At 34.1% G+C, this 21,286-nt stretch overlaps 3 protein-coding genes and 3 long non-coding RNA genes across 6 annotated transcripts; 1 reads left to right on the top strand and 5 right to left on the bottom strand.

Annotated features, from left to right (window-relative positions):
- Positions 1-57: 57 nt before the first annotated feature.
- LOC133673830 (uncharacterized) lies at positions 58-5,767 on the bottom strand. Its single transcript, XR_009835069.1, has 4 exons — positions 5,546-5,767; positions 4,724-4,817; positions 742-807; positions 58-470 (listed from the first exon to the last, which is right to left on the bottom strand). It is a non-coding gene; the product is annotated as an uncharacterized LOC133673830 (long non-coding RNA).
- A 589-nt stretch (positions 5,768-6,356) lies between these two features.
- LOC133673771 (uncharacterized) lies at positions 6,357-8,242 on the bottom strand. The gene is made up of 3 exons (XR_009835059.1): positions 7,622-8,242; positions 7,488-7,540; positions 6,357-6,447 (listed from the first exon to the last, which is right to left on the bottom strand). It is a non-coding gene; the product is annotated as an uncharacterized LOC133673771 (long non-coding RNA).
- A 1,188-nt stretch (positions 8,243-9,430) lies between these two features.
- Positions 9,431-10,615, bottom strand: LOC133674938 (glycine-rich cell wall structural protein 2-like). The gene has a single exon (XM_062096237.1). The coding sequence runs from the start codon at positions 10,115-10,117 to the stop codon at positions 9,623-9,625; it is 495 nt and encodes a 164-aa protein (XP_061952221.1). The 5' UTR covers positions 10,118-10,615; the 3' UTR covers positions 9,431-9,622.
- Positions 10,616-14,518: 3,903 nt separating this feature from the next.
- On the bottom strand, positions 14,519-15,694 carry LOC133674855 (glycine-rich cell wall structural protein 2-like). Its single transcript, XM_062096132.1, has one exon. The coding sequence runs from the start codon at positions 15,191-15,193 to the stop codon at positions 14,711-14,713; it is 483 nt and encodes a 160-aa protein (XP_061952116.1). The 5' UTR covers positions 15,194-15,694; the 3' UTR covers positions 14,519-14,710.
- Positions 15,695-16,929: 1,235 nt separating this feature from the next.
- Positions 16,930-17,624, top strand: LOC133673944 (uncharacterized). Its single transcript, XR_009835097.1, has 3 exons — positions 16,930-17,022; positions 17,294-17,433; positions 17,526-17,624. It is a non-coding gene; the product is annotated as an uncharacterized LOC133673944 (long non-coding RNA).
- Positions 17,625-18,985: 1,361 nt separating this feature from the next.
- On the bottom strand, positions 18,986-20,311 carry LOC133674718 (tetraspanin-15). Its single transcript, XM_062095927.1, has 2 exons — positions 19,736-20,311; positions 18,986-19,273 (listed from the first exon to the last, which is right to left on the bottom strand). Exons 1-2 carry the CDS (start codon positions 20,309-20,311, stop codon positions 18,986-18,988), a joined length of 864 nt encoding a protein of 287 aa, XP_061951911.1.
- Positions 20,312-21,286: the final 975 nt, after the last annotated feature.

Genomic DNA, 21,286 nt, shown 5'->3' with positions numbered 1-21,286 from the left:
GATCATAATTGTATGGAGAAGATGTTGAACCGTGATATGATGGAACACCATCGTGATCCTCATCACATACACCTCTCTCATTACTACCGTCTCCCTCATCTTCATTTCTAATGTTCACATCATCATCATTACCTTCAACTCTCCCATAACTCCCATATAAATTATGTCCTCCATAAACAAGTTGATTATCTCGAGAGAAACCTCCTTGAGTTTGAAGCAAATCTTGAAAACGAAAGCCCTCACAATATTGATATGAATCAACCCTCCCATAATCATGTTGAGGAGGATGTGTACTCCCCAAAGTAGGTATATAATACTCATTTGCGTTCTGATACACAGGTTGATGAAATGTGGATCCTTTGTTATTATGCCTTGATGTAGTTTGAAATGACTTGGATGAAGTGGACCTGTCACTCCTAGAAGTGGACCTGTCACTCCTAGAATCTAATATGGATCCTCGTCGAGGCATGCTAAAAACCAGAAAAAATAACTAACATTTAGAATATGGCAATTTATACAACATAACAATAAATTAGTTCATAGTTAAACTATCAGGAACAAAAAATTCACAGATATTTTCCCAAGATTGCCATAACTAGAATGAAAACAAACTGTTACATCTCATTGACAAAACTCAGCCATGAAGTTTAAATTGTCAAAAGCCAATTACCACAAACAATAATAAAAATAATAATCTAAATAATTAATTAAGCAAAAATCAAAATTTATGAGTATGCTTACCTTGATGTTTGGTCCTATAAATCAAAACATTGAGTAGGAAGAACCCTTTCTTTCACGCTTCAGCATCTGTAAGCAAGAAAACGAATCACAAAATAAAATATAACATCAGAATCACAATTTAAAGATTGATACTTGAAAGGTTATAAATGGTTTCAAAGGTGAATGAAAATGATTTATGTAATGTGATGCATAACCCACACTTGAATATAAAAAAAAAAAACATTGACAGCCTAAATATTGTCAAATAATATGAAATCATTCATACATATAATAAAGATAATTCATTACATATACTACAAAATATAATTAACTTGTGCTACTCATTATTATCATCATTCCTAACCATCACCACCATAACAATCATCCTCATCATCATCATCTTCTTCTTCTTCATCACCATCACCATCACCATCATCTTCTTCTTCTTCATCTTCATCTTCATCTTCATCATCTTTGTTTCCCCAATTCATGTCAAGTTGAATCAATTCATGTTGCCCGATTTCTTCATAATAAGATGGTTCAACAAGTATATTTGGATCATCAAGTGTTTGAGTAGGAAAGACACGACATGATTTAGAAATCTCATCTGATTGATCAACATCAAATGATCTCACATTGTTGGCATCTTCAATAAATTCACCCATGTCAACATTATAACGACTTCTAGCAGTTGTCTTAATAACCGTCCACCATTCAGATGATTTATTACCAGGTGGATATGTATAGTAGACTTGTTGACATTGTTGTGCTAACACAAAATCATCATTTCCGTGTAGTCGAGATGTATGCTTGATTTCAACCAAACCATTCGAAGGATGCACTCTAATCCCTCGTTTTGTATCATACCAATTACATTTAAACATAAATAACTTGCACTTACTCCCCAAGTATTTTAGCTGAACAACTTCTTTAAGCATTCCATAATAATCACGTTCATTATCATCATAGCAACTTCCTTTCACACAAACTCCACTATTCATTGTCTTTTTAAAACGACCATAACGTTGAGTATGAAATTTAAAACCATTCACATAATAGCCATTATAACATTTCACTGAAGTTGAAGGGCCCATAGCAAGTCCAAAGAGCTGATTTTCAATTCCATTAGATTGGTATTCCACCTAGCATAATAGTTAACTCCATAAGAAATAATGATTCAAAAGAGATTAATAATATTTTTAAAGTAGCTAATTGACATAAAATATAAATTAATTTTACTAAAATACTTACATTATTTTTTAACCAATTTGGAAAGATCACTTCGCATAATTTTTCAATTTCACCATCACTCGCATGTGGTTGTTGTGACTTTAGCTCTTGTCGACATTGCCTAAAATTTTAAAATGTTAAAGTTAATAATAAATTATTATAAATTTAGTACAAATTCATATTTCATACTTACTCTAAATAAGGCTTCAATTCTTGACAATTGAATATCACATAGTTATGCGCAATTTGCATTTCAGCATGTGACAACTGCCTTTTATAAAATCTTTTGGATAATTTTTTCCCTGGATAGGAAAAAATAGAGAGACATCCATCTACACTTCTAAGGCCACCATCATCATTCCGTGGAACTCGATTCCAAATTGTTTGCACGTCATCACCAAAATAATGAGATGCAAAATTGGTAATTTCATCAATCAAGTATGCTTCACATATGGAACCCTCAACTTTAGCTTTATTGGTCACTTTCTTCTTCAAATAAAACATATACCTATACCATTTCTGTCAATTAGTTTATTTTTAAAAAATAAAAAGTGAATAAAATTAACATAGTATGAAAACATACCGTTCAAATGGATACATCCATCGATATTGAACTGGTCCACCAACTTTTGCCTCATAAGGTAGATGTATCGTCAAGTGTTCCATGGAGTCAAAGAAGGATGGAGGAAAAATCCTTTCAAGTTTGCAAATTATTTCGATTATATTCCTGCATCCATAACCATATTCCTATATGGATTCTCTAGACAAACATCATTAACAACATGACTCATTCCAATCGATGAAGGTCCAGCCAATATTGGTTCTGCAACATAAGGCTCCCCATGTACAGTCCAATTTTCATAACAAGGTAAAAAACCTTTTGTCAATAGATGTTTACAAACATCATCTTCCTTTAAAAACTTTTGATTTTTGCACCTCACACAAGGACATCTAATTTTTCCCCCAGATATATTTTTATCAATTGAAAATGCAAAATTGATAAATCTTCTGACACCGGTAATGTATTCAGGACGAAGGCGACCATCCATAAGACGACGATACATCCACGATCGATCATCCATGTTAATCTAATTAACATGACAACACCAATAAGCATTTTTTGAAATAAGCATACTTCTTTAACTACTAGTACTTAAACAATCTTTTAAAATAAAATATGTTCGGTTAGTATTTTATATTTTCATTTATATTTTCTAACTAGTGACAGAAGTAGACTTTTAGATTATGTTCAGTTAGTATTTTATACAGCACAAATGGGTGATGAAAAAAAAAATATTTAGTTGAACAAATATTAAATAAATTTATCTTTATAATAGTTTTGGAGTTCATTTTTTTTATTGGTCCTTCTAACTTTTGTTACCACCTCAAGTAGTTTTTTTTTTTATTTGGATCATTTTATTTTTATTGGATCCATCAAACTTTTTATTTTTATTCGGATATTTTTTGCTCAACTAATAAATGGTAAATAAAATCAGAAACATGCGAGGTAATACAAGATTAAAGAATTTTTTTCATTTTTTAAAAAAGAAAAAAATGCAATATAAAAAAAAACATAATTTATTATGTGTTACAATAGTTACTCACATTTGTATCTGTCTCTTATCATATACATTGTATCTATCTTTTATGTCGTAGTGAAATAATAATTAAATCATAATTATAATACTAGTGGATGAAAATATAAATACATTTGTTTTATAAATTTTTTAGGCACAATCCAATTTAGTTGATTGCAAGTTCTACACGGACGAGCAATAAATATTGTTAATATTTATGGTTAAGGCAATCACCGAATTTAAAGAATACTATTAGTCTCTTGGATAAGGATTTGTTTTTGTATTATGACATTTTTAAAAAAAGAATATCAAATTAATATTCTTATATTTTAAAATAATTTTAATATAACAATGTTAAACAAATTAAAAAAATTTAATTTAATATAATTTCAATTAAAAATCACACGAAATTATTTAATTTGCGTGGGTATACATGTTTTCCACACGTAATTATAATTGCAATCACCGAATTTAAAGAATACTATTACTCTCTTGGATGAGGATTTGTTTTTGTATTATGACATTTAAAAAAAAAAATATCAAATTAATATTCTTATATTTTTAAATAATTTTAATATAACAATGTTAAACAAATTATAAAAATTTATTTTAATATAATTTCAATTAAAAATCACACGACATTATTTAATTTGCGTGGGTATACATGTTTTCCACGCGTAATTATAATTGCAATCACCGAATTTAAAGAATACTTACTTTTTCGTAAAACTCCTAAAAGTGGTTTTGCATTTTTCAAAGTGTTGAATAACAATTTAAACATTTCCTTCAAACATCAATATCTCTCACCCATTTCTCCCATCTCTCCCTCAAAATCCTATCAACAAAATTCAATATCAAATTCAACATATTTCAAGCTGTTTCAACAGAATTCATATTTTATCAATTATGTTGTGCATATAGTAAAAGGAATCAACTTTTCCATCATTGTAATGTAAGTATTGTTATTTACCACACACCTAAATGTGTAATCATGTTTCTGAGAGTTTGATTGTACTCAATATAGGATGTAATGAAAGAAAATCATTCCATTAGTTTTCTTATACAAACTGTCAATATTGTCCCAATGAAAGGCAAAGTTCCAACTACTTGAAAAGATTACAATAAGCATGCCCAACATAAAAATTACGCACGATATAATTAAGCAACCATGTAAAAATGGAGCAAAATAGACTTACCTAAGCCCCAAGAATCAATGGCACAAGGTGGAGGTTTTCTTATTGCAACCCAATCAGATGTAGCATATTGTGATCCAATAAGCCATTCATATTGCTGGAAAAATAAAAAACATGAACAGTATGTTACACACATGTAGTTATAACAATTGCTAGTCTTTAAAACAAATTAGTGTTTTCCTCTCTAATCCTTTATCCTTTGTGTGATTGGAAATGGATCTATACTAATTAGTGCTTTGCTAGAACTGACTTCACAGTGTAAACATCAAGATCCCATCTTTTATATTCATTCCAAACAAGATCATGACCTTGAGAACCGAAAACAACAAAAGAGTGTCTAATATTTCCAATTTCACAATTTAAATGGTCAAGTCCAGTGACCTCACAGCACTTGACCCTAGCCTTTTCCACAAATAATTCTAACAAGCCCATGCGATTGCTTGTAGTTTGTTAACTGATCCTATATCCACTGATAACGGCTAAGCAAGCAAAGATTTTCACCATCAGTTTGCATCATTCACACAGAGAAACTCAGCTAACTGACTAAAAAATGAACCATTGCACAATGCTGGTGCATTTTACATGTATCATTACAGACAAACCTGCTAAAAAACATGCGATTGTTTCTGCAATTACACAAGTTGGCTCCAAACAATTTGCTACTTAGTTCATGCAACAATCAGAGTCATCTAAAACATGGAATGTGGAAAGGAAATAACTGAAAGTGTGAATAATTTACTAGCCATTTCATCAATTCTTGAACTGTTAAAACATAAAAGCAGCACAACAATCATCAGTTCATCTTGATAAGGTAAATGCACTTACTGTTTGATCATAGGCATCTATTCCTTCACTGTCTAACAGTAAGAGATTGTACTGAGTTCCATCAAGGTCAGTTCTCTAATGTGGCAGTTCCTTTTGTACATGGCCGATGATTGGATGCTACTTGAAATCCACTGCTCCTGCCAAGAAGATACAATACACAATTCCACCTCTTAGTTAATAACTGACACATGAGGTCAGTTGCAGAAATGGAACGTCATAACAATTAACTCTAAAATAAGCTTCAACAAACAAAATTCCAGTAGATATTCATTGATAAATCTACTAGTGTACATCTTAGGTAAAGGAATTGTGCATAACATCTTAAACCCATCCAGTTATAACACTTGCTAGTCTTTTAAAACAAATCCAAGTTAAACTATGAAAAACAGAAAGGATATCCAAGTTAAACTATTAATTTTTAATATTTTTTTGGCACTTGTCTTCTAATCACAATTTTTTTCTTCTAAGATCTAACCTGAAAAATTTCAATCTTAAACATGATTCATTTTGAAATTTTAAAATAACTAGCATTTAATTTATAACAAGGAACTAACTTATGGTTTTCAAAAACATAATGACTAACTTATAAAATCACAAAAAATGCATAGACTAAATTAATTAACTCTAATTAACAATGGTAGCAGATGCAGAAAATGGTAACAGTTTGTATAAAAACAGTAAATGACATGTAGAAAAATTGCATGAACAAAGGAAGCTGGATGCATTAAATGATATTCCATGTAAATGACATGTAGTATAAGAGCACAAGACCTCAAAAGGACAAAGCATTAAGGAGACCATATTAAATAATAGTAAGAACGCAACACACCACTTTCGTGCCAAGAAGAACCCAAAGGCTGATTAATTATTGAGGAAGATAACTTGATGCCACGCTTAAAAACCTAAGCCATCATATTGAACAAAGTCATGTCAGGACCCAGAAATTAAAAAAAAAAAAAAGCCAAATAACAAAGCAACTGTAACAAAATGAGTAAATATTACAGATTTTTATCCAAAATTCAATAGCTGAAGCATACATATAGATGATTCATATAGCCAGTTCCAAACTCCCTATTATATCTAGAATGCCTTTGAGTTGAAAAAAATAAAATAAGAAAATTGTTAAATTAAGGAAATTTTTAAAAACAGAGAAAGAATATTAAAAAAAAATAAAAGAAATTAAATAGTGAAATTACTATATTTCATGTACTAAAAAATCATGTCCCATTTCTTACATTGTTTCTCTAACTTTTTTAAATTCTCAATGTGACTATCATATTAAAAGCCTGCCACCTAAACCATTTGGTGATCAATAACGTTTCCAAATCATGCATGCTGACCTCAAGACAGGACAATCAAATGAAAACAGACAACATATATAGCTAATGTGGAAAATTAACTGATCACTATGCAAGGAGGAGGCAACCATGAATTGCAACCTCTTTCACTACACAATTCTGCTACTTATATATATAACAAGTAAAACAGCAAGAAAAAAAAATAATGAATGAAGAAACAAAAATAAAACAGCAATCTTATTAACAAAACACAACATCAACAAGCAAGTTTCCTTATATATATATAAGCATATGAATACATTCAAAACACCTAGGTGTCTGCACACAGGAGGACAAAAAGACTTGCAGACATCAAAGATCACCCAGCATCAATAATTCATACATAAAAATTAAATTGGGGGTTTTGATAAATTTTCAATTAAACATGCATAATTTCCATCAATCACTCTCTTCCAGACACAAGAATTGCCAGCATTCAATTTATGAACCGTAACCCTAAAAATTAATTTGGGGGTTTTCATAAATTTTCACTTAAACGTGCATAATTAGGATATAAATCATGGTAAAAACATTTCATAAACCTTATATTTTCAAATTAATAGCCTAAAACCATTATTCACAGTATCGGGAAAAAAAATTCTTACCTGTGTTCTTCAGTTACAGGTGAGGGAGATGGATCAACACGACAGAATAACACCTGAGATTGGGAAAGCTAGGTTAGAACTGTTTAGTGTAACTTAAATTGAAACAAAGAAAACAAAAACCATAAATTAATTACCTGAGCTATCGAAGAAAACAGTGCAAAACCTAACCCGTTTACAGAGAAGGGGTAAAACAGGATGTTCGATGGTGAAATCGATGGATCTGGTGCGATGTTGCCATGGGTCTCTGTTTTTGTTGGTTTGCAGAGAAATATTGAAACTGTTAAGATGAAGGAGAAGAAGATGAAGAAAAAAAATAGGGTTGCCGAAGACGAGTGCGAAGATGATGAACAGTTTCGGGTAAAGGAAGATGAAATCGATGAAGAGAGGGTGATTTTTGAACAGTTAGGAATCGATGTTATTAGGGACGAAGAAGGATACTGGAAGAGTGGAAGTAAATTAATTTTCAGCGTAAATGGTTGTTGGATCTGTATTTCGGTGTGGGGGGAGAGAGTGAAAATAAACGGTTCAGATTTTATGCAATCAACGGTCTACATAATTTTAACATTTTAATTTATTTTTTTTCAATTAGCAACGGAAAATCCGTTGCTAAATTCAACGTAAATTTTGCAACGGATTATCCGTTGCTAAAGTCCGTTGCTAATATTAAAAAAATAATATATGTGTAATCCGTTGCAAATCCGTTACTGAATTTAGCAACGGATAATTCCGTTGCTAAATTCAGATGCAAATGCCCCCTGTTTTTAGTAGTGATCTTAGTGTTTATGAAAATATTGAATGAAAAAATAAAAAAAAAACCAAACAAATTATTAATGATTTATGAAACTTGTGAAACCCTATTCAAAGGTATTTTTTTTTTTATGAGAATAACAAAATAATCACTACATTGCAATATTGAATTAAAAAAATGTGAGAGGAGGTACAACAAATCTCCCTTGCCTTTTAATATATTTGTTATGTTTATTGGAGGCTCACCGCTACTTTTGAATGTTTAGTTCATTGGAGTACACCATGTATCTTTTTTCCCTTTTCCTATAATTCCAACCATAAAATCTGGAAATGAATGATCTAGTATCTGTATTACTGGTTATCTAGTGTTGGAAATTAACTTGTTTATTTGGAAAAAAAAGAGACATCCAACCATTTAATCATCTATAAATAAACTAATTGAACAGTAAACTAGGTGGTGTCTCATTCTTATTAAAAAGTAATATAAATAATATTTTGGAATCTCATCTAATAATTTAAATTTTTATATTGAATTAGTTTTTTAATATGATATCAAAATCTTAATAACTAAAGGGTTACGAATTCAAATCTCATCATTTATTTAATAAAAATTAAGTATAAAATAATGTGAATCTATATAAATTTTAAGCCCAAAAAACTTTTATTTTAAAAAATAATTTAAATAATAATATAAATCTTATTTTCAAAGATGAGTTAACAACTTAAATTTTTTCACACTTGTTACTTTAGCAACCGGCATAATAATTTATAAGAAAAGGCTCCAACGAATTGTCTTTAGATTTTGTTAGAGGATATCTGTGGGGTTATTGTCAAGGATGTGATAATCTCCTGTATAGCTTTTAGCTCTCCTATGAAAAAGAAAAGAAAAGAATAAAATATTATACCACTTCTTAAGTTTTCAAACAGATTCTTGTTTGATAAACTATAACAGTCGAAGATGCATTTTTTAAAAAAATATTTAAAATTTTTGTATCGGATGTTGGTGAATCAAGTTTGTGAAGTGATTAGCCAAAGAAATTAAATTAAAACGCTTGAACCTCGAGCTCATGCATGGCAATGTCAATAACGTGTCTTGGCCTCTTGGGTAATAAAATCCTTGAAGCTCATGGCAATAATGTCATTACCGTAAGGTGACATCAAAGAAATCCAAGGATGGAAAATTATTTGATAAGCCATGCACATGAACACAACGATAATATTAGGCAACAAGAAGGACTCATGAGTTACATGACTGGTAGACAACTAGGTTAAAGACTCCATGGACGAAGGAGTGCTCTTATTCCACCACCTGTTTATTTTTTTATATACCAAACAGTGAGTTGTTCTATTCTTATTTTCACCACACTGGTATTAATTATCTTTCTCATTTAGTTACCGCTTCCACTGCCATAGCCCGATCCTTGTCCATGGCCCTCGCCATAGCCTTCACCGTTGCCGGACCCACTTCCCCTGCCAGAACCCTCACCGTATCCCTCCCCATGTCCAGAACCGGACCCGGAAGCTGCTCCACCACCTTGTTTACCACCTGATCCTGATCCTGCTCGAGACCCAGCATAGGAACCCGCTTCAGAGCCCGCGTCAGAGCCCGCGTCAGACCCGCCATTAGAGCCTGAACTGGACCTGGATGAGGATGAAGAGGACGAACTTGACCCGGAACTTGATCCTGAACCAGAACCCGAGCCAGACCCAGCTCCAGACCCCGAGCCACTACCTCCTAAACCCACGCCCACTCCTGCTCCAAGCCCAACTCCCACACCACCAAGATCCACACCCAAGTCTTTTCTTGCAACCCGACTCTCAGATTCTATAGCTGACATGATCACGAGCAATGCAATCAAAGCCAGAGACCTGTATGGAGCCATCTTTCGTTAAGGCTGGCTGTTAATATATCCTTCAATATAATTAAGGGCACTTAAAAGAACACGAGCGGGGTATAGTTCTTGAATCTTGCAAGTAGTTTTGAGAGTGGAAGAGTGATTGTTTCGTGGGAGAGACTATGGAGAGACCGTGCTATTTATAGTTGATGATTCTGAACGTACTACATCGTTACAGAAAACGAGTAGTGAACTACCGGATAATTGAATATTTTTCACAATTTGATTGAATTGGAAGTGGAGGTGATGATTTGGCTAATCTCGGGTTTTGCTGGACAGAAATTTGTGGCCAAGAAAAGCTAACCTGTTGGAGATTTCTGTATTCTTGGACATGTGTTACGATGTTGCCGCCCCACTTCACCTGCACCCACCATATATAGTGGAAACGTACTGTTGCGGTCTGCAGCATTTCTGTTGACTACGTTTCACTGCTGCTACGCAGTTGACATTTTTTTCCTTTGCGGTCATTATCTGAGTATCGAAAGTGGAATTCAGGCATCACTAACTTCCTGACACTTATATACCAATATTTGGTCCAATGCCAGTGGCTCTTATAATTTGCACATGCAAGGAGGGGAAGGACGACTCAGTTTCGGTGAGTGTGCGAAAAAGATGATGCATGCGTGCTCAAGAGGTGCGACATTAGCTAGCCTCTCTCAATTTTAGAGTGATGCTTAATTTATTTCATAATATTATATTGTAATCTGTAATTGTAATGTATTTAAAATTACGTCATGCTTGACATAACAAGAAGCAAAGCAACAGCAACTAAAGACTTAAATGCAGCCATTGTTGCGAGGGCACAACAAGAATATAACTTTTAGCAAGTAAATGACTTCTGTAGCAGGAAAGAAAATGCAATTCTTGACCTTATTGGATTAATTGATAATTTGCTAGATGAAGGAGAACCTTAATTTATATACTTAATTTGATCATGATACTTAAGATTGGAACAGAAAAGGTCAAGCACGTATATGTGGCCAAAAACTGAAGGATGTAGGGCAGTGGAAAAGTTGATTTTGCATAATTTCCAACTAGTATTGATAGACAAAACTTTGTGGTTGTTCTCGGAGATATTGTTGGTTTTCGACCCTTGGCCAAGGTGCCGACCCATTTGATTTCCACTAACCATAGTGGAGTAACATTTGTATGATGAATCAATATTTTATCAGCAAATTTTTGAATAATTTTCCAAAAGTAAAGTATTGATGAAAACATTCGGGAATAAATGTGACGAACTCTTGTTTGGGTTGGCATGCATCAGTTCCAAACTCAGGAGTTACTGGGTTTGTGCCTACCGTACCCAAAATTTGGTTCTGATAGGTGTTGCTAGGCCCAACGACTTGGCCTGGTGCTATCCTAAGTCAACTGGGTGGGTCTAGCACACATCTTTCGCGGGTGTCAAGCTTAAAGCTTTTTGTCATCGCACGTCGACGCTCCATGTTTGCCTGGGCCTAAAACGTGGATCCGCAACACCCATATGCTAAATGCATTGGTATGTACAAATTCTCTTGCCATACGCTACTGTAATTTTATTGAAGCAACACCTTGATTGCTGTGATGTAGCTTGCTATGCTGCATGGAGGGACAATTTGTGAGGAAACCAGATACAAGAGGGGAGGGGTGAAAAAGGTTAACTGCAGCAAGCTTGTATTCGTCTTGTATGTAATAGATGATACAAAAGTTGATCAACCATCAATTTTTGTCTTATTTGTGAGCATGCTGGTTTTGCAGTGTACACTGATGAAATGGTGCTGAATATCATCATAATAATACAAGCGTTGATATCACAAGGATTGAACTTTTCTGCGTTGATATTTTTTACACTGCGATGTATAATGTACATTTTGTTAAGTTCTGACTTATATCTATAATATTTTTATCTGCTGTTTTGGTGAAAAGAGCTAGATCTGAATATGAAAAAGGCTTAAATATAGAGAAGGTGGTGCAAATGAGAGCAATGGAACAAAATCTCACAGGGATGGAAAAGTTGCACATTGATGTCTTGAATGCTGATAACAGAGCACGCGGTAACCTTTTTTTTTTTATTGATTCACGTGGGGTGTCCGGGCCAGCTTGCGCGCATCACGACTATTCCCCACGGCCCACTGGACATCCTGCAAGCCCAGAGGCAGGTTAGGCACCGCGGGGGTGACAGACGTGCACATAGAAGGTTGAATCCGGGACGGGGACGGAACAAGTCATACAGTTGACCACAACAGCTAGGTCCTCAAGTGCCGGTAACCTTTTCTTGCATCTGAATGTGGTGGTTATATCATTCACAATTTTCTTTCATATTCTCTAATTCTTGTGGTGATCTGTGTTGTATTAGCTCCAAACCAATATTGTGTTGGCTATGCGAATCCTGGTGCTTCTTATCCACCCCCGGTAGAAGGCGGTGGTGCTTATGCTTACGTTGATGGATGGGAGGGGTTTTTTTTTTAATTTTTTATTAATATGGATGTTCAAATTAGTTTTGTGTGTATCTTGATTAATTTCACGGACCCTGAAATTAACAATCATGTAAGCTTTTAGTAAATCTGAAATTTATGAAACTCGAACTAGTAATTTTTTTTTTAAAAAAAAATTTAAAACCTAATCAATTAAATTATAACCTCAATATTAACATAAAAGGCCTCTCTAGTTCTCGTTGGTGTTGGGTCAGCTGGGAAGTGACCCAGTTGAGTCACCTGTGGGATAAGCTGTGATGGCTCTTGTTCCCGGACCAGGAGTGAGTTGATGCAATGGTACTGTAGTGTCCAGTGTTGCATTCGGTGGTGCAAAAAAGTCCAATGCTCATTCGGTTTTAATTTTAAATATATTTTAGATTTTTTTTATAATTAATTGTTTTCTGATTTTTTTTTGGCATTTAATTTGTATGAATTGAGTTTTGTAATTTTTTCATGGTTGTTGCTTCAAATCTATTAACTTAGGTCATGAATTTTAAAATAATGCTGGTCGATGTTTTTTTTTGTTTATTTTTTGTATTTTATCATTTGACATTTATTTTTTTATTAAACAAATTAGTTTTATAGGTTTTTTTAATTTTTTTTATTATATTATCTCGATCTCATAACTTAGACCATGGATTTTACGGATTAATCTAAGTTAACATATTTTTTAGTAATCAAGTTACATGCCTAGAAGTATTTTGATTATTTTACTATTTATAAAAATATTGAATGGACAAAAAGAAAACCACCAAACAAATTATTAATGATTTATGAACATGTGAAACCCATATGCAAAGGTATTCATTTTTTTTTATGAGAATAACAAAATAATCACTAGATTGTAGTATTGAATTAAAAAATGTAAGAGGAGCTACAATAAATCTCTTTTGCCTTTTAATATATTTGTTATGTTTATTGCAGGCTCCCAACTACTTTTGAATGTTTAGTTCATTTGAGTACACTATGTATCTTTTTTTTTTCTATAATTCCAACAATAAAATCTGGAAATGAATGATGTAGTATCTGTATTACCGAATTGTGGTTGCCTAGTATTGGAAATTAAGTTGTTTAATTGGAAAAAATAGAGGCATTTTCTAACCATTTAGTCAATTATAAATAAACTAATTCATTAGTAAATTAGGTGGCGTTTCATTCTTGTAAAAAATTAATATAAATTATATCTTGAAATCTCATTTAATAGTTTAAGTTTTTAAGTTAAATTAATTTTTTAATATAATATCAGAGTCTTAATTAATAACTGAGTGGTTATAAGTTTAAATCTTACTATTTATTTAATAAAAATTAAGCACAAAATAATATAAATTTATATAAGTTTTAAGTTGAAAAAAATTTTATTTTAAAAAATATATTATAAAATAATATAAATTATATCTTACAATTTCTAACTATTTAAACTTTTAGATTTTTACTTTAGCAACCAGCATAATAATTTATAAGAAAAGGCTCCAACGAATTGTCTTTCGATTCCGTTATAGGATAATCTCCTGTATAGCTTTTAGCTCTCCTCTAAAAGAAAAAAATAATAATAAAAAATCCTTGTATCACTTCTGAAGTTTTCAAACAGATTCTTGTTTGATAAACTATACTACTCATTTTTTTCAAACAGTCGAAGATGCATTTTTTAAAAAAATTTAATTTTTTTTTGAAATATATTGAAAACAAGGGTTAAAATCGAGTTATCAATTAATTAAATTTATATAAAAAAAATTAGTTAAAATACAAACTAGTCCAGATTAATAATAATAAAAAAGTTTATGAAAGGTTAGCTAGAGAAATAAAATGCTTGAAGCTCATGGCAATGTCAGTAACGAGTCTTGGCCTCTAGGGTAATAAAATGCTTGAAGCTCATGGCAATGTCATTACCGTGAGGTGACATCAAAAGAAATACAAGGATGGAAAATTATTTGATAAGCCATGCACATGAACACAACGATAATATTAGGGAACAAGAAGGACTCATGAGTTACATGACTGGTAGACAACTACGTTAAAGACTCCATGGACGAAGGAGTGCTATTATTCCACCATCTGTTTATTTATTTATATACCAAACGGTGAGTTGTTCTATTCTTATTTTCACCACACTGGTATTAATTATCTTTCTCATTTAGTTACCGCTTCCACTGCCATAGCCCGATCCTTGTCCACGGCCCTCGCCATAGCCTTCACCGTTGCCGGACCCACTTCCCCTGCCAGAACCCTCACCGTATCCCTCCCCATGTCCAGAACCGGACCCGGAACCTGCCCCATCACCTTGTTTACCACCTGATCCTGATCCTGCTCGAGACCCAGCATAGGAACCCGCTTCAGAGCCCGCGTCAGACCCTCCATTGGAGCTTGAACTGGACCTGGATGAGGATGAAGAGGACGAACTTGACCCGGAACTTGATCCTGAACCAGAACCCGAGCCAGACCCAGCTCCAGACCCCGAGCCACTACCTCCTAAACCCACGCCCACTCCTTCTCCAAGCCCAACTCCCACACCACCAAGATCCACACCCAAGTCTTTTCTTGCAACCCGACTCTCAGATTCTATAGCTGACATGATCACGAGCAATGCAATCAAAGCCAGAGACCTGTATGGAGCCATCTTTCGTTAAGGCTGGCTGTTAATATATCACAAGGGAGGCTTCAATATAATTAAGGGCACTTAAAAGATAACACGAGCGGGGTATAGTTCTTGAATCTTGCAAGTAGATATGAGAGTGGAAGAGTGATTGTTTCGTGGGAGAGACTATGGAGAGACCATGCTATTTGTAGTTGATGATTCTGAACGTACTACATCGTGACAGAAAACGAGAAGTGAACTACCGGATAAATGAATATTTTTCACAATTTGATTGAATTGGAAGTGGAGGTGATGATTTGGCTAATCTCGGGTTTTGCTGGACAGAAATTTGTGGCCAAGAAAAGCTAACCTGTTGGAGATTTCTGTATTCTTGGACATGTGTTACGATGTTGCTGCCCCACTTCACCTGCACCCACCATATATAGTGGAAACGTACTGTTGCGGTCTGCAGCATTTCTGTTGACTACGTTTCGCTGCTGCAACGCAGATGACATTTTTTTCCTTTGCGGTCATTATCTGAGTATCGAAAGTGGAATTCAGGCATCACCAACTTCCTGACACTTATATACCAATATTTGGTCCAATGCTAGTGGCTCTTATAATTTGCACATGCAAGGAGGGGAAGGACTCAGTTTCGGTGAGTGTGCTAAAAACATGATGCATGCGTCCTCAAGAGGTGCGCCATTACCTAGCCTCTCTCAATTTTAGAGTGATGGTTAATTTATTTCATGATAATATTGTACCTTGCATGTGAACAGCAATATAACACCCACGTTAATGCGCATTTAGCGAGGGTTTTCTTTGAAGGCGGCACATGGTCGCGATGGAGCTTTGTAATTTGTAATTTATTTAAAATTACGTCATGCATGCTTGACATAGCAAGAAGCAGAACAACAGCAACTAAAGACTTAAATGCAGCCATATTGTTGTGAGGCCACATCAAGAATATAACTTTTAGCAAGTAAATGACTTCTGGAGCAGGAAAGAAAATGCAATTCTTGACCTTAATGGATTAATTGATAATTTGCTAGATGAAGGAGAACCTTAATTTATATACTTAATTTGATCATGATACCAAAGATTGGAACAGAAAAGGTGAGGCACGTATATGTGGCCAAAAACTGAAGGATGTAGGGCAGTGGAAAAGTTGATTTTGCATAATTTACAACTAGCATTGATAGACAAAACTTTGTGGTTGTTCTTGGAGATATTGTTGGTTTTTGACACTTGGCCAAAGTGCCGACCCATTTGATTTCCACTAACCATAGTGGAGTAACATTTGTGTATGATGAATCAATATTTTATCAGCAATTTTTTATATATTTTTCCTAAAGTATAATATTGAGGAAAACATTTGAGAATAAATATCTTGAACTCTTGGATAAGTTGGGCCGGTATGTACTAGCTCCAAACACGCCCCAATATAGCTATGCATTGTTAGCTCAAGTGTAGCTAGATTTAGCAGGTGTTGCTAAATCCAGGAGTTATTGGGTTTGCTCCTACCGGATCCAAAACTTGGGTCTGATAGGTGCTGTTAGGCCCAATGACTTGGCCTGGTGCTCTGCTAAGTCAAAGGGTGCGTCTGACACATCTCCTTCGAGTGTCGAGCTCAAGGGTTTTTTGTCATTGTACCCTGAACATGGTCGTGCGCTCCATTTTAGCCTATGCCTAACTCGTGGCCAGACCTGCAACACCCATATGCTAAATGCATTGGTATATACAAATTCTCTTGCCATACGCTACTGTAATTTTATTGAAGCAACACCTTGATTGCTGTGACATAGCTTGCTATGCTGCATAGAGGGACAATTTGTGAGGAAACCAGATACGAGCGGGGAGGGATGAAAAAGGTAAACTGCAGAAAACTTGTATTCGTCTTGGAAGTAATAGATGATACAAAAGTTGATTAAACATCAATTTTTGTCTTATTTGTGAGCATGCTGGTTATGCAGTGTACACTGATGAAATGGTGCTGAATATCAGCATAATAATACAAACATTGATATCACAAGGATTGAACTTTTGTTGCGTTGTTATTTTTTACACTGCGATGTATTATGTACATTTTGTTAAGTTCTAACTTATATGTATACTATTTTTATCTGCTGTTTTGGTGAAAAGAGCTAGATTTGAATATGAAAAAGGCTTAAATATAGGGAAGGTGGAGCAAATGAGAGCAATGGAACAAAATCTCATAGGGATGGCAAGAGAAATGGAATAGTTGCACATTGATGTCTTGAATGCTGATAACAGAGCACGCGGTAACTTTTTCTTGCATCTGAATGTGGTGGTTATATCATTCAAAATTTTCTTTCATATACTCTAATTCTTGTGCTGATCTGTGTTGTATTAGCTCCAAACCAATATTGTGTTGGCTATGCGAATCCTGATGCTTCTTATCCACCCCCAGTAGAAGGCGGTGGTGCCAATATTGATGGATATGGGAGGACTCTTTTTCTTTTTCTTTTTTTTTTTGATTTACGTGGGTGTCCAGGCCAGCTTGCGCGCACCATGACTAATCCCACAGCCCACTGAACACCCTGCAAACCCAGTGGGCATGTAAAGCACCGCGGGGGTGACAGGCGTGCACATGAGGACTCGAACCCAGGAGCAGCAGGAGAAAACAAGCCCCTCCTACCGCCAGGCCAAGACCCTCGGTGCGATATGGGAGGACTCTTGTTCACATGGGTGTTGGGTCAGCTGGGGATTGGATAATTCCATACAACAGTAGCAACGGTGAAGTGTCCAGTGTTGCATTTGGTGGTGCAACAACGTCCAATGCTGGTGGTGCTACAATGTCCAATACTGGTGGTGTTGTTCACTGGGTAGGGCCTTTTGATCCATCTCATGCTCGGGGGTGAACATGATGAAGCTTTGATCAGAAGCTATCCAGAAGCTTTTCTGCCTTGCCTGGCATTCTGGGCTTACCGCAGCTCTTCAAAGGTTCCATCAATAGCTACAAGGTGAACATGCCAGTCTGATGAAGTTTTTCATCAGAGGCTTTTCACAAGCTTTTGCTACCCACACAATGCTCTGCATTTGTAAAATGCACAGTTCATTTGATGTTGTGTAAATTATAGATTAGATGCTTCCTTCACTTGGTAATTCATTATTAAATTTATTTCATTATTTCCATTCACCAGTCTTCTTGTTGAATCAATATTCAGCAGTAGGATAGCCATAGAGTTTGCCTTCTCCATCAATCAGAATTATCATTCTCCAGCCACCTTCGTTATAAACTGTATAACAAGTTCAGACAGGTTCTCTCAAGAATGAGAAAAAGAAAACATAAAAACCATATTAAGATCCTTCGCAGGAAAACGAAAGGTTTAGAGGTTACTTCATGCGGCTAGCTAATTAAAGCTAAAATGCCGAAACTGATCCTTCACAAGAGGCTTGATTCGTTATGTAGATAGGCTCATTTCCTTGCAGCTCAACTGGGTAGCTAAACTTGCAAGCTGTTGGCTTCTACAGATCAAGATCAGTCTAGATCTGTATCTGCCATGGTGGGTGAGGCCAGTTAAATGCATAGCAAATGGCCCAGAGAAAAGGTATGCGCTCCGTTATTGGTAAAAAAGTTTCCCCTCATACATGCTAATTCAAAGCATAGAATCAAAAGTTGCAAAATAACAGCGATCTAGAAAACAAACGCACAGGTGACCAACACCATAAAACAAAGCAAAAGAAGAAAACCATTCTTATTTCAAAAAGATTAAAAAAAAAGCGAACCCTTTTCATAAAAACGATCTGGCAACACAATAAGAAAAGGTCCTCTCTTTCTTGAATTTGTGGAGACGAATCCATCGTTCTTCATTATCTCTCCCACATAACCATAACGAATAATAATATGTGAGCAATAGCAAGAAGTAACCCCATTAAGATGAGGAGGACTCCGAGATTCCTCCATTTACTTTCCATTATTCTCACAAAACCACGTCTACAAGATCCGCAGTTGTAGCACAGGGTGCTTGGATCATTCCGCCATGTAGCACAGTCACTATATTGCAGTTGTGATTCATCCACTGCGCCGTCAACTTTTATCCAAAATGTGGCGTTCACATACTCCATTTGACATATTGATGGTGGTTTGCAACATCCAGTCTTCCATATAACAAAATAAAATAAAAATATATTAAATTAATTTGGAAGCAGAGCTGATATGCAAGAATATATTTAGATTTTAGATTATTAGTTAGTTGCACTCAATACCATAAAAACTTAAAATAACACACACAAATCAACAAATAACTAATTGCAGATCACTTGAAAAAGCATGGCTACTGCGATTAAGAAGGACGTTTGCTATAATGATAGGGTCATGTGTATATATATATGAACTTCTTTTTTCTTTGTAATTCTTCATAAAGAGCAAAAATATGGGTTCGAAACCTACCCCTCACTCCTCTCTTTTCTTTTTGTAGGAGCAGATAACATTGGTTAAATATGCATTTATAATCATGTATATGCGCAGCGATTTTCCTATAGAAATCATATCCACGTAAAATAGGCGCAAAAAATGATTCAAAGATAACAACATAACATGTGTAAATGGAATAAAACTACCTCTATAGATGATAATTTCTTGATACTGAAATCAAATGCTTTGAGATTCAACGACCTGGACACCAAATCATCGCATGTTCCTGAACTGAAAATGCAAGATTTAATATTCTCCCAGTCGTCATGATTGCGGATTTTTTCTCTGAACCACATTGGTGTCGCCACCAATCTCCTGCTTTCCATCTTGTTAGCTCCCACAAGTGCAAGTCCCATTGTGAACATCACGATCAACGGCACCATAACTATGAAAAAACCTGGCACTGGAAACCGTGGTCTCAAGAACACAACAATGTTGCTAATCAAGGAAACAAATATCAAACCAATGCCAATGCCCATCTGTAATCTCGGTAGCCTCAAGAGCTTCTCACAGTCGTAATCTCTCATGTAAAGCAACCAAATAGCTAAGGCAATGATCAAAACAGAAAGCACAAAAGTGAATATTGATAATAAGCCTGCATATTTTCTTACTTGAGTTCCTTTATCAGAGTCTGTATTTTCTACAGTTCGTTTATTAGTTTTGGTAGTCTCTTTTGTTGTTATCACTGCAAGTGCTTCTGTAGGGTTAGAATTTTCTGCCATATTTGAGATGAGCTGATCACATAAAATCAACAAGTAGTAATGGGTTTTATTATTGTCATGTGTTTACCAAGTCAAGTTCGTTTAAGTGTGAGGGAAAAGAGATCCTAATAAAAAGTAACGAGTCAACGTTGTTTAAGGGATACAGGAATTTAGCTTCTTCTTTTTTTTTTTTTTAATTATTATTAAACTCAGCTGGCTTATTATGTGAGTTATATATTATATGAGTTAATTCAAATTTATTCTGTTTAGTTTAATTTAAAATAATGTTATTGTTTTTTTTTAAATGGGAATATTTTCAATATTTTTTTAAATCAAATCAGATTTAAATTGAGTTATATTGCATCAATTTCTACTAAATTTATTTTTAAACTTGATTTAAGTTAGGAATCAGATAGAAATCACATGTTTGACTCAATAGTAAATTTAAGTTTAATTAATAATTTTTTTTATTAAGTATCTATTATAGTCATAGGAAAGAGATTTTGATACTCAATAATAATAATAATAATAATAATATGATTCTTCTATGTTTTTTTTTCTTTTTATTTTCCCATGAAAACAAGAAAAATAAATTATTTAAAATGGGTCAAGCATGTATAAGATTATTATGTATCATTGAAACAAAAAAACTAGACAACCTGTAAACTAGATTAAATATATATTTAGTTTATTTCATGTTTAACCGTTGCCATATAGTTAAATACACTCTAAAAATATTTCATATCATGGTGTAAATTATTTTTATTTAAACTATATTAAAATGATTTTTAGATTTTTTTATTAGAACATAAAAATCATAAAAAATATTAATTTAATATTAAATACTTTCTTAAAATTCACTTAAATATATTTTTCATATTAAACATTCTTAAATATGTTTTTTTCCATGTAGAAACGCAATACCAACTATCCTCTAAAGAAGAAATGTTAAGTGGTCTCGGTCTGGCCCAATAAACAAAACTGTAATTCGGGTTT

This window comes from Populus nigra, chromosome 15 (assembly GCF_951802175.1).
Source record: "Populus nigra chromosome 15, ddPopNigr1.1, whole genome shotgun sequence".
In the NCBI taxonomy this organism is placed as follows: domain Eukaryota; kingdom Viridiplantae; phylum Streptophyta; class Magnoliopsida; order Malpighiales; family Salicaceae; genus Populus; species Populus nigra.
The sequence above is the reverse complement of the archived record's forward strand: the minus strand, read 5'-3'. Positions and strand labels throughout refer to the sequence as shown.